This window comes from Felis catus, chromosome B4 (genome assembly GCF_018350175.1).
Source record: "Felis catus isolate Fca126 chromosome B4, F.catus_Fca126_mat1.0, whole genome shotgun sequence".
NCBI classification, from domain to species: Eukaryota; Metazoa; Chordata; class Mammalia; order Carnivora; family Felidae; genus Felis; species Felis catus.
Genome location: NC_058374.1, coordinates 141,413,120 through 141,425,362, shown reverse-complemented (window position 1 = coordinate 141,425,362; position 12,243 = coordinate 141,413,120). Strand labels below are relative to the sequence as shown.

Sequence of the window (12,243 nt, the reverse complement as noted above, 5' to 3'; positions counted from 1 at the left end):
TGCAGGAGCTTTTTATTTGATGTGGTCCCAGTAGTTTATTTTTGCTTCCATTTTCCTGGCCTCAAGAGTGGTCGTCACATCTTTAAATGGATTTCTAAGAGTACTCTAAGCATTCCTCATTGAGTCCTTTGTTGGATATGTGCATTAAGAATACCCTTTCAGGGATTGTTGGGGTGTGGGAGGAAGGGGAGGGTGGGTGATGGGTATTGAGGAGGGCACCTTTTGGGATGAGCACTGGGTGTTGTATGGGAAACCAATTTGACAATAAATTTCATATTTAAAAAAAATAAAAAAACAAAATAAAATAAAGAATACTCTCTCAGGGTGCCTGGGTGTCTCAGTCAGTTGAGCATCTGACTTCGGCTCAGGTCATGATCTCACGGTTCATGGGTTCAAGCCCTGCGTCGGGCTCTGTGCTGACAGCTCAGTCTGGAGCCTGCTTTGGAGTCTGTGTCTCCCTCTGTCTCTGCCCCACCCCGACTCATGTCATGTTCTGTCTTTCTCTCTCTCTCTCAAAACTAAACATTAAGATAAATAAATAAAGATTGATTAACTATACTATATAAAAAAAGAATACCCCCTCTTAGTGTATGCCTTGTCTTTTTACCTCTCAATGATTTCTTTTTTTTTTTTTTTTTAATGAAGCCCAGTGTTTTGAATCTTTCTATTATGGTAGGGCTTTTAAGAGTCCTGTTTAAGAAACCTTTACTTATCCAATGTCATGAAAATGTTCTCCTCTGAGTTCTTCTAGATGCTTTAATGTTTTTTCTTTCACTTTTAGCCTTTTACGATTAATCTTAAATTAAGTTTTGCGTATGGTAAGGGATAAAGATCAATGTTCTGTTTTCTATATACAGACATCCACCACTGATAAACAATAAACATGAGAGGCCATTAGCATAATTAAATGGACATGGGTTTCCGGGGCAGTAGGCCTGAATTCAAACCCTAGTTCTATTAAAGTGTGGCCTCGGGCCCATCACTTAGAAGAAGGAGAAACATGAGTTTTGTTGAAACTTGCTTTTGGCCCAGCATGTGATGTGTTTTAGCAAACCTCTCATGCAGACTTGAGGACTAGTAGTGTGTTCTGTAAAGTCAGTTGAGTCAAGTTTCTAAGATCTGTATCTTCGCTGATAACGTTGCCTGCTTATTCTCTGAGTTACTGAGAGAACGGAATTAAAATCTCCAAATACGTTTGATGTTCTTGCATTTCTGCTTTTAGCTGTGTGATTATTCACTACATCCAATTCAGGACTGTTTTGTCTTCCTGGGGTCAGACCTTTTCCTCGTTACAGAATGTCCTCTTTAATGCTATCGATATTTCTTGCGTTAATTCTACTCTTTGTGACGTTAGTGTAGCTTTCCTTTGGTTGGTGTGTGCAAGGTGTGTAGCTTTTTCAACCTTCTTGCTCTCAATCTGTTGGTGCCTTTATCTTTTGAAGTGGGTCTCATATAAAGAGCATATATCAACGGCCAGGTTTTGCTTTCTGCCCAGTCTTACAGTCTTTTTCTGTTGGAGTGTTTTTTCCGTTTACACTGGGTCATTATGAATATAGCTGGGTTTAAACTTATCATCTTTCTCTTTGTTTTCTATTTACTGACCTCCCCTTTGTTTCATTATACTTCCTGTCCTGACTTCTTCTCATGAGTGAACTAGTTCCAATTATTCCGTTTCATCTCCTATACTCTATTTCAAGCTATATATTTTTGTATTTTTAGTGGTTACACTAGATATTACAATATGCAATTTTGACTCATCACAGTCTATCTGAAATTTTTTTTTTTAGCACTTCTTGGACGATTTGAAACCTTACAATAGTTCAGCTCCATTTACTGCCTTCTTCCCTCTATGCTGCTTTGTCATACATTTTACTTCTGTGTAGATGCAAACCCGACAAGACATGACTGTTACTGTTGCTTTAAACAATCATGGGGCTTGCATCGGGCTCTGTGCTGATGAGAGAGAATGCTCCCTCTCTCTCTGCCCCTCCCCCATTTGTGCTCTGTCTCTCTCTGTCTATCAAAAATAAATAAAGTATCAAAACAAATTTTTAATAAAAATTAAAAACACAAATGGCCAATAAGATGCTCAATACCACTGATCATTAAGGAAATGAAAATCTAGCCTACAATGAGATACTACCTCACACCCATTAGAATGGACATCATGCTTTAAAAAGCACAGAAAATAACAAATGTTGGCAATGATGTAGAGAAATTGGAAGACCTGTGCACTATTGGTGCGGTTGTAAAATGGTGCTGCTGCTGTGGAAAACGCATGGCGGTTCCTCAAAAAGTTAAAAATATCATTACCGTATCACCTAGAAATCTCACCTCTGGGTATGTGCCCGGAGTAAGTGAACGCAGACTCTCGAAGAGATATTAGCACGCCCCGGCTTATAGCAGCATATTCACAATGGCTAAAATGTGGAAGCAACCGAGTGTCCATTGACAGACGAACAGATAAGCAGAATGTACTACGTACACACAACTCAATTATTATTTACCCTTTAAAAGGAAGGAAACTCTGACAGCTGCTACAACACAGATGAACCTCGAGGACAAATGCAGTGTGGTTCTACTTGTATGAGGCGCCTGGAGTAGTCAGATTCACGGGGACAGCAATTAGATGGTAGGGGCCAGGGGCTGGAGGGAACATGGGGAGTTGGTGTTTAATGGGGACACGGTTTCAGTTTTCCAGGATGAATAGAGCCGTAGAGACAGAGGTGGCGATGGTCACACCACATTATCGAGGTATTTAATACACTTAAGTGAATATTTTTAAATGGCTCAGATGGCAAATTTTGTTATGTTTCTTTTATGACAATGAAAAACGGAAAAAATATAAGTAGAGGTGAAATAAATGACAAGAGCATAGCAAATGAGAAGGGAGTGAATGGAGTCCCCCTGCTGGGATGCTGTTTGGGAACTGGTAAAGGTCTGACTGAAAATAAGCAATAATAAATCAAGAATGTATATTGTAATCTCTAAGGTGAATCCTGAAAGACAGAAGCAAATGTGCATAATTAGAAATCAAACATAGGAGATAAAGTGATGAACAACATTTAATTAGGATGCTTCCCTATTTAGGTCATAAGTAGTAAGCGGTGGCTACCTGTCATGACAAGTAGGAAAAAAAACCCAGATAAATTGCAAAATTCATGTTTTTCAAAATGTCGGAGGGTTGTGGAAAGGAGGGACAGGTGAGCTACAAGTGGCACAGAAAAGCCGCTCCCGGGTGAGCCGAGTTTGTTGGCCAGGTTATTCCCTAGGAATATCTGACAAATCAGGGTGAAGGTTCAGGTCCAGGCTTGGCCTGAATTTCTTAAGGAATGAAAAGCCACTTGGCCATGTCAACTGCCGTGAAAGACCTAAATCTAGAGGTCAAAACACACGGCCAGTTTTTCCCAGGGCACAGAAGATGGTCTGCCTGCGCTGAAAAGACAGTGAAGCCTTCTAGTTCCGAGGGATTGGGGAAGAAGTTTCTCCTGAAGGACAGGACCTGCAGCAGCATCTTTCAGTCCTACTCTGGAGACACCTGACGCCAGAGCGCACTGAACCTGTCCAGCTACAAGCTGGCTTTGCTCCCGGCTGCCCAGTTGAGGACGTGAGCGCCACACCATATCTACGACGGACGAGAGTGTGAGCCCACCCTGGGGAAAGAGTGTAAACTTCCGCCTTGTACACCCTTTAGGGGCAAGGGCCAGCATACAAACATTACGAGACTGAGAAGAGGCAGGAAAATCTGACGGAGAGTAAGGGCAAAGACAAGTGATGTAAGAAGGATGGTCCTCATGCTGGAGTTAGAGCTGGGTAGACGTAAAATCAGCCCGGAGATAGTAGAAGACAAGGCTGGTAAACCTCAGGATGGGCCCATAGAAACTATCCAAACTTAACCTCAGAGCGGAAAAAAGAACGATGAAAACAGCGCAGAGCAAAGAAACAGATGAGCCACAGTCACACGGGCCGCTATGCATATAACCGGAGTCCAAGAAGGGGAGGAGCAGAATGAAGCAGAAGGAACAGTTGAAGATAATGGCTGAGAACTTTTCCAAATTGATAAAAGACTCCAACACACAGATTGAAAAACTCTGAAAACTCTAGGGAGAGGACATACAAAGAAAACCACATTGAGGCACCGTAAAGTCAGACTTCTAAAAAAGGAAAAAAGAAACAAAGGACATCTTAAAAGGCAGCTTGAGGGAATAAAATCAGTGTTTCAGAGCAGCGGTGGTAAGACTGAGGGAGACAGCTAATTTTCAACAGAAACTATGAACACTCAAAGGCGATGGAATATCATCTCCAGAGTGCTGGGGGGAGGGGTGGGGGTGGGGGAGTGGGGAGCTGCCACTACAACTCTACACCAGCGGAAGGACCTTTGAAAATGAAGACAAACTAAAACCGGAGGGTTCTTTAGCAGCAGAACATGACTGTAACAAATATTAAAGGAATTTTGTCACCCTGAAAGAAATCATCTCAGAGAGAATCACATAATCGCAGAAAGGAATGGAAAGCCCCATGATTGTTGTTTTTTAAACGTTTATTTGTTTTGGAGAGACAGAGAGAGACAGAGCATGAGCAGGGGAGGGGCAGAGAGAGAGGGAGATGCAGAATCCGAAGCAGGCTCCAGACTCCGAGCTGTCAGCACAGAGCCCGACGCGGGGCTCGAACTCACAAACCACGAGATCATGACCTGAGCCTAAGTCGGACGCTCAACGGACTGAGCCACCCAGGTGCCCCTCTTATTGGCCATTTGTAGGTCTTCTTTGGAGAAGTGTCTGTTCAAGCCCTTTGCCCATTTGTGAATCATTTTCTTTAGTTGTTGAGTTCTCTGTTATGGATATACAGAGATGCATCTAATAGCCCCTATCAGATACATGACTTGCAAACACTTTCATTTCATGGGTTGCCTTTTTATTCTGTTGATCATATCTTTAATGCACACATTTAAAAGTTTTCATGAGGTCCAATTTTTCTGTTTTTTTCTCTCCTCATCGCCTGTGCTTTGCTGTCATAGAAATTGCTGTCAAATGATGTCAGAGAAATCACTGTGAAATTCAGTGTTTTGAAGATATTGCCCTGAATTTTTTCTAAGACGTTCATAGTTTTTTTGATCTTACATTTAGGTCTTTGATCCATTTTGAATTAATTTTTTTCATATGGTTTTAGGTAAGGGCCCAAATTCATTCTTTTGCACATGGATATCCAGTTTTCCCAGCACCATCGTTAAAGAGTCTGTCCCTTCCCCATTGAATAGTCTTGGCTCCCCTGTCACTGGGCTCTCTGTTCTATTTCATTGGTCTTATGTCTGTCTTTATGCCAGTAACGCACTATCTTGATTCCTGTAGCTTTGTAGTAAGTTTCGATATCAAAAAGTGTGTGGCACCCACCTTTGCTCTTCTGTTTCAAGATTATTTTTGGCTGTTTGGGTCCCTTGAGATTCTGTTTGAATTTTAGGATGGGTTTTTTTTTTTAATTTCTGTGAAAAATACCATTGGTATTTTGATATTGTATGGAATTTGTAGATCATTTTGGAAACTGTTAACACCTTAAACAAAATTAAATCTTTTAAATTTTTTTTCAACATTTATTTATTTTTGGGACAGAGAGAGACAGAGCATGAACGGGGGAGGGGCAGAGAGAGAGGGAGACACAGAATCGGAAACAGGCTCCAGGCTCCGAGCCATCATCCCAGAGCCTGACGCGGGGCTCGAACTCACGGACCGCGAGATCGTGACCTGGCTGGTCGGACACTTAACCGACTGCGCCACCCAGGCGCCCCTAAAATTAAATCTTTTAGTCCATAAACATGGATGTGTTTCCATTTATTTCTGTCTTCTTTCAAGTCTTCCAGCAATTTTTTGTTTTCGTTGTGCCTTTCACTTCCTTGGTTGGTTCCTACACACTGTGTGTTATTCTTCTTGATGTGGTTATAAGTGGAATTGTTTACATCGTTTCCTTGTTTCCTTTCCAGATTGTTCCTTGCTAGTGTATAGATACACAACTGATTGTGTTGTTGCTGTTGACGTATCTTATTACTTTGCGTTTCATTTATTAGCTGTAACAGGTTTTTTTTGTGGTGGACTTTTTAGGATTTTCTACATATACAATCATATCATCTACAAACAGGTCATTTTACTTCTCCTTGTCCCGTTGGAATGCCATTTATTTCTTTTCCTTGCCTGACAGCTCTTGCTAACACTTCCATCAGTGTGTTGAATGTTGAAAGTAGGCATTCTTGTCCTATTCTCAGTCTTAAAGGAAAGCTTCCAGTCCGTCACCACTGAGGATAATGATTGCTGACGTTTTCATACACAGCCTTTATTACATTGAGGTAGTTTCCTTCTGTTCCTAGTTTGTTGAGTGTTTTTATTAGGAAAGGTTGTTAAATTTTGTCAAATACTTTTTCTGCATCAACATGACCATGTAGGTTTTCTCCCTTCACCTGTTTTTTAATTATTTTATTTTATTTTATTTTACTTTATTTTATTTTATTTTATTTTATTTTATTTTATTTTATTTTATTTTATTTTTAGAGAGAGAGTGTACAAGCAGGGTGGGGTAGAGGAGGAGAGAGAGCAAGAGAATCTTAAGCAGGCTCTACACTCAGCACAGAGCCCAGTGTGGGGCTCAGTCCCACAACCCTGGGATCATGACCTGAGCCGAACTCAAGAGTCAGGCGCCCAACCAATTAAGCCACTCAGGTGCCCCTCCCCTTCTCCTGTTAATTTGATATATTAACTCAATCAGTTTTCACATGTCGAACCATCCTTGCGTTCCAGGAATAAATCCCACTTGGTCGTGGTGTATAATCTTTTAATATGCTGCCGAGTTTGGTTTGCTAGCATTTTGTTAAAGTGTTTTTGCATCAGTGCTCATAAGGGGTATTGGTGTGTACTTTTCTTATAGTGTCTTTGTCTGGCTTTGGTATCAAGGCAGTGCTGGTGGCCTCCCTCATGGAATGATTTAGAAAGTGTTCCCTCTTCAGTTTTTAGGGAAAATTTGAGAAGGGATGGTATGGGGCTTCTCTAAATGTTTGATAGAATTCACCAGCAAAGCCATCAGGTTCTGGGCTTTTCTTTGTTGGGAGATTTTTGATTACTGATTCAGTCCCCTTAGTAGTTATAAATCTATTCATGTTTTCTGCTTCTTCATGATTGAATCTTGGTAGGTTTTGTATTTCTTGGGGATTTGCCCATTTCATCTAGGTTATTCCATTCATTGGTGTACAACTCTTCATAGTACTCCCTTATAATCTTTTTTATTCCGGTAAAATCAGTAGTAATGTCCCCAATATCATTTTTTTATTTTAGCAATTTGTGTGTTCTTTCTTTTCTAAGTCCATCGAGCTAAAAGTTTGTCCATTTTGTTGATCTTTTCAAAGAGTCAACTTTTAGTCTAATTTTCTCTTTTTTCGTTAATTCTGCTCTAATCTTTATCGATTACTTCATTATGCTAGCTTTGGGTCTAGTTTCTTTGTCTAGTTTCTCTCTTTTAAAAAAATGTTTATTAATTTTGAGAGAGAGGGAGAGAGAGAACACTAGCTGTGGAGGGGCAGAGAGAGAGAGAGGGAGAGAGAGAGTCCCAAGCAGGCTCCACACTATCAGTGTAGAGCCCGATGCAGGGCTTCATCCCGTGAATCTTGAGATCATGACCTGAGCTGAAATTAAAGAGTCAGATGCTTAACCAACTAAGCCACCCACGTGCCCCTCTAAGTATTTTCTAATTTCCTTGTGATTTCTACCCATTGGTTATTTAAGAATGTGTTAAGGAGCTCCTGGGTGCTCAGTTGCTTAAGTGTCCGACTTTGGCTCAAGTCATGGTCTTGTGATTTGTGAGATCAAGCCCCATGTCGGGCTGTCTGCTGTCAGAGCTCCTCTGTGCACCTCTCTCTCTGCCCCTTCCCTGCTCATGCATGCTTGTGCACTCTCTCTCACTCTCACAAAAATAAACATGAAAAAAAAGGAATCTTTTAATTTCCACAAATTTGTTTCTCCTCTTGTTTAGGTTTTTTAACATGGATGTCAACAATGTTTTGTGGTTTTCAAATTGTGCATTTCTTTTGTTAAATGCATGCCTATGTATTTTATTCTTTTTGATACTCTTATGAATGGAACTGTTCTCTTAATTTTGTTCTAGAATTTTTTTATTGGCAGAATATAAAAATACAATCGATTTTTTTATATTGGTCTCGTAACTATGACTTTGCTGAACCCATTTATTATTTCTAGTAGTTGGTACTGTGTGTGTGTGTGTGTGTGTGTGTGTGTGTGTATTCCTTAGGATTTCCTACATATGGGAAGGATATGTCATCTGTGAATAAAAGCAGTTTTATTTCTTTATATCCAACTTAAGTTCCAGGAACTCAAAATTGGTTTAACGAAGTTCTGGTCTCTGCTACAATATGAATGAATCTTGAGGACATTAGAAGTGAAATAAGCCAGTCAAAAAATACAAATATTGTGTGATTTTACTAGTCTGAGGTACTTAGAGAAGCCAGAATCATAGAGACAGAAGGTAGATGGTGGTTCCTGGGGTCTCAGGGAGGGAGACCGGGAGTGAGTATTTAATGGGGACCCAGTTTCAGTTTGGGAAGACAGAAGACTCCTGGAGATGCATGGGGGTGATGATTGCACAACAACGTACATATTCATAATACTATTGAACTGTACCCTTAAAATGGTTAAGATGGTAAATTTTATATGTATTTTTCCATAATGAAAAAGTTTTGAAAAAAGTCAATTGGTAGATTTTATTACATTACAGAAGAAGAAAACCATATAATAATTCCAATAGATGCAAAACATTGATGAAATTCAATACCTGTGAAATATCTTGTTTTTTTAACAAACTGGAAAAAGAAAGAAACTTCCTTAATTTGACAAGTTTATCTACAAAAATCCTGAAGTTAATATCTTTCTTAATGAAATTGTTAGCACACTTAATTGAAAGTGTCCCTGGAAATCAGAATGAGATGTCCGCTATCACGGCTCCTCAGTATTGGCTGGTCTGTTTAGTTTAAATAATGTTTCTGTTTAGTACAGAAAAAAGAAATAAGAGGCTTAAGATCAGAAAGAAGCAAATACTGACGACCTGATTATGTGCATAGAAAAATTTTAAACTCACGCAGAAAGTTCATAATTATGTGAGTTTTGCCAAGTCAATATACAGAATTCCATTGCGTTTCTATGCATAAACAACAACCATGAAATGGGATTTTAAAATACAACCTACAATAACAGCAACTATCCAGAAAAAATATAATAAAATATATTGAAGACCCTAAACACATTATAAAATTAAACAGAGAAATTAATGTCCTAAAAAGTGTGTGTGTGTGTGTGTGTGTGTGTGTGTGTATAAAACCGTGTTTGCGAATTAGAAAACTCAGTGGTATAGAGATTGTTTTCTTCCCAAACTATAGATTTTCCAATCTGTAGATTCAGTGTAATCCCAGTCAAAATCTATGCAGGGATTTTCCTTGAGGGCTGAGGTAGAAGGAATTGACAAACTGATTCCGAAATTTATTTGGAAATATAAATGATTTAAGAAAAGCCAGAAAACCTTGATCTAGAAAAACAAAATTAGAGGACTTCTACCCATATTTCAAGACTTACTATAAATCTACAGTAATCGCGACAGGGTGGCAATGGGCTGCCTGCACTAACAGACCAGTGTAACTGAACAGAGTCTGGAAGCAGATCCTCGTGCACATGGTCACTTAAGATCAAGGTGCCACCTGCAGATCCGCAAGGAAGAGTCAGTCCTTCCACTAAATGGCGCTGGAGCAATGAGCATCCTTACACACAGAAAAAGTGTATCTTGAGTCCTGTCTCATAAATACACAAAGATTAATTTGAGATGTATCATGTGATATGCGAAAGTTAAAAAAAAAAATTGGAGTATATTTTCATGACCACAAGGAAACAAAGGTTTCTTAAATAGTTCACCAAGAGCACTAATCATAATAGAGAAAGTTGATAAATTGCATTTTGTTGACATGAAAAATGCTGTTTATCAAGAAACACTACAAAGAGAATGGACAGACATGTCACAAAGTGGAGGAATATGCTGACTACATGCTTACGCGACAGAGGTCTCACGAATCTCACGGACTCTCTGGATCTTGCCTTGTAGCGGTGATGCTTTCATCTCCAATTCGAGAAATCACTTTTCGCAGTGCCAGGCCCTGCTGAACAAAATCACGTCTGTGAACCCTCAGACGGAGATCGACGGGCTTCGGAACATCTGGATCATCAAGCCCGCAGCCAAGTCCCGCGGCCGAGGTGAGTGGAGGCTGGGGGCCGCGAGCGGCCATCTGCCGCCCCCAGAACACAGTGCGCCAGGTGCAGGTGTGCGGGTGCAGGTGTGCGGGTGAAGGTGCTCAGGGGTGCAGGTGCATGGTGCAGGTGTGCAGGTGCACAGGTGCTCAGGTACAAGTGCGCAGGTGCACAGATGCATGGTGCAGGTGTGCAGGTGCTCAGATGCAGGTTCACGGGTGCAGGTGCTCAGGGCGCAGGTGCAGGTGCACAGGGCAAGTGTTCAGGTGCAGGTGCACAAGTGCACAGGTGCATAGTGCAGGTGTGCAAGTGCACAGGTGCTCAGGTACAAGCACACAGGTGCGGGTGCTCAGGTGCATGGTGCAGGTGTGCAGGGCAAGCGTTCAGGTGCAGGTGTGCAGGTGCACAGGTGCTCAGGTGCAGGTGCGCAGGTGTGCCGCTGCAGGCTCGAAGCAGGGCAGACAGCTCCATGACACTGGTCTTCACGACTGGGTTCCAAGTTTTGCGCATTAACTAGGATGTTCCCAAGTTAAACTGGGCTGGAGTTTCTTTTTTTATGTCACCTCTCCCAGTGTGCCAGCTGCTAGGACAGATTGAGGACTTCCATGTCAAACAACAGTGGAACTCCTGTCACTTGGTTATTTTTTAAAACTCACCTGTGAGCACCCGTCTCTGTTGGAGACACGTCCTTAACGCCTGTAACTTTTGTCTGTGGTTTTTGTCCGATGGGCTCAGGTTTTGAACCTCATTTTGTGTTGTAGCTATGACTGTGTTCTCTTTATTCCTAATGGTGAATACTGTGTGTTCTTTTTTAAAAACAGATTTTCAAGGTTTTTAAACCTTAATTGTGCTTGCAGAGAACCAACCTTAGGTTGCAGTTTTCCAATTTCCTGTGAGGGATTTTTTTACCCCCTTGGCTCTGACTTTAATGCTACGCCTATTTATTTCCAGTCTTTCTTGTACAATAAAAGCCTTAAGTCTATGAAATTTCCTCCAAAGATGGTGCTCGCTGCAACCCCCATGTTGTTAGTGTTGTAGGGTGTTCTCACTCTCCTGAGTGTCTAAGTAGACTTCCCTTTTTTGTTTGGATATTTCATTTTCCCCTTGAGTTATTCGAAGCGTTTTGTTGTTTCAAATTCATAAGTGGTTAATTTTTATGAGACTTAAAAAGCTTCATTAAGTTGCGATGCTACTGCATTTGGTCCTGCACCTCTGGGCCTGTGCCCACTCTCCCGGAGGGCCTCCTCCCCTCCAGGCTGGGCCCTCCCCTCCAGACTGGGCCCTCCCCTCCAGGCTGGCCCAGGGACTCCTCCCCTCCAGGCTGGCCCAAAGGCTCCTCCCCTCCGGGTTGGCCCCTCCCCTCCGGGCTGGCCCCTCCCCTCCAGGCTGGCCCAGAGGCTCCTCCCTTCCAGGCTGGCCCCTCCCCTCCGGGCTGGCCCCTCCCCTCCAGGCTGGCCCAGGGGGTCCTCCCCTCCAGGCTGGCCCAGGGGCTCCTTCTCGGGCTCTATCCTGAGCCTGATCCTCTTGCCACTAGCACCTGTCTGCTCCCTCCAGTCCATCAGGCCCGACCTTCCTCCCACTGTAGAGCGTGGAGCCTGCTTGGGATTCTCTCTCTCTCTCTGTCTCTCTCTCTCTGTCTCGGTCTCTTTCTCCATTTCCCCCACTCACTTGCTTTCTCTCTTTTTCAAATAAAAAGACAACAAATGGTGACAGATTATCTTTGTCACTGTGATAAAAAAAAATAAAAGTGCCTCTGTCCCCATCTCTGCCCCTCCCCACTCTTGTGTCCTCCGTTGAGTCTTGTGTCCTCTGTTGGGCTGGCCCCCTGCTGGGAGAGTGCGGGGGATGCTCTGGTTGTGGCCTCCGCGTGAGGACAGAGCCTGCCTGGCTGCCCAGCTGTGCTGTCTCCTGGTCCTGGATCAAAGCCGTCTTGGGTCCCGGGGCTGAACCGCGACCACGTGTG

General features: G+C 42.2%; 1 protein-coding gene across 5 annotated transcripts in view; it reads left to right on the top strand.

The window, feature by feature from the left end:
• Positions 1 to 12,243, top strand: part of TTLL8 (tubulin tyrosine ligase like 8) — a 61,543-nt gene that overhangs the window by 26,528 nt on the left and 22,772 nt on the right. For all 5 annotated transcript variants that reach the window (XM_023257651.2, XM_023257649.2, XM_045062551.1 and 2 more), the window contains exon 10: positions 10,138 to 10,286. In XM_023257651.2, coding sequence (XP_023113419.2) covers positions 10,138 to 10,286 — 149 coding nt within the window. The remainder of the gene's footprint in view (positions 1 to 10,137; positions 10,287 to 12,243) is intronic.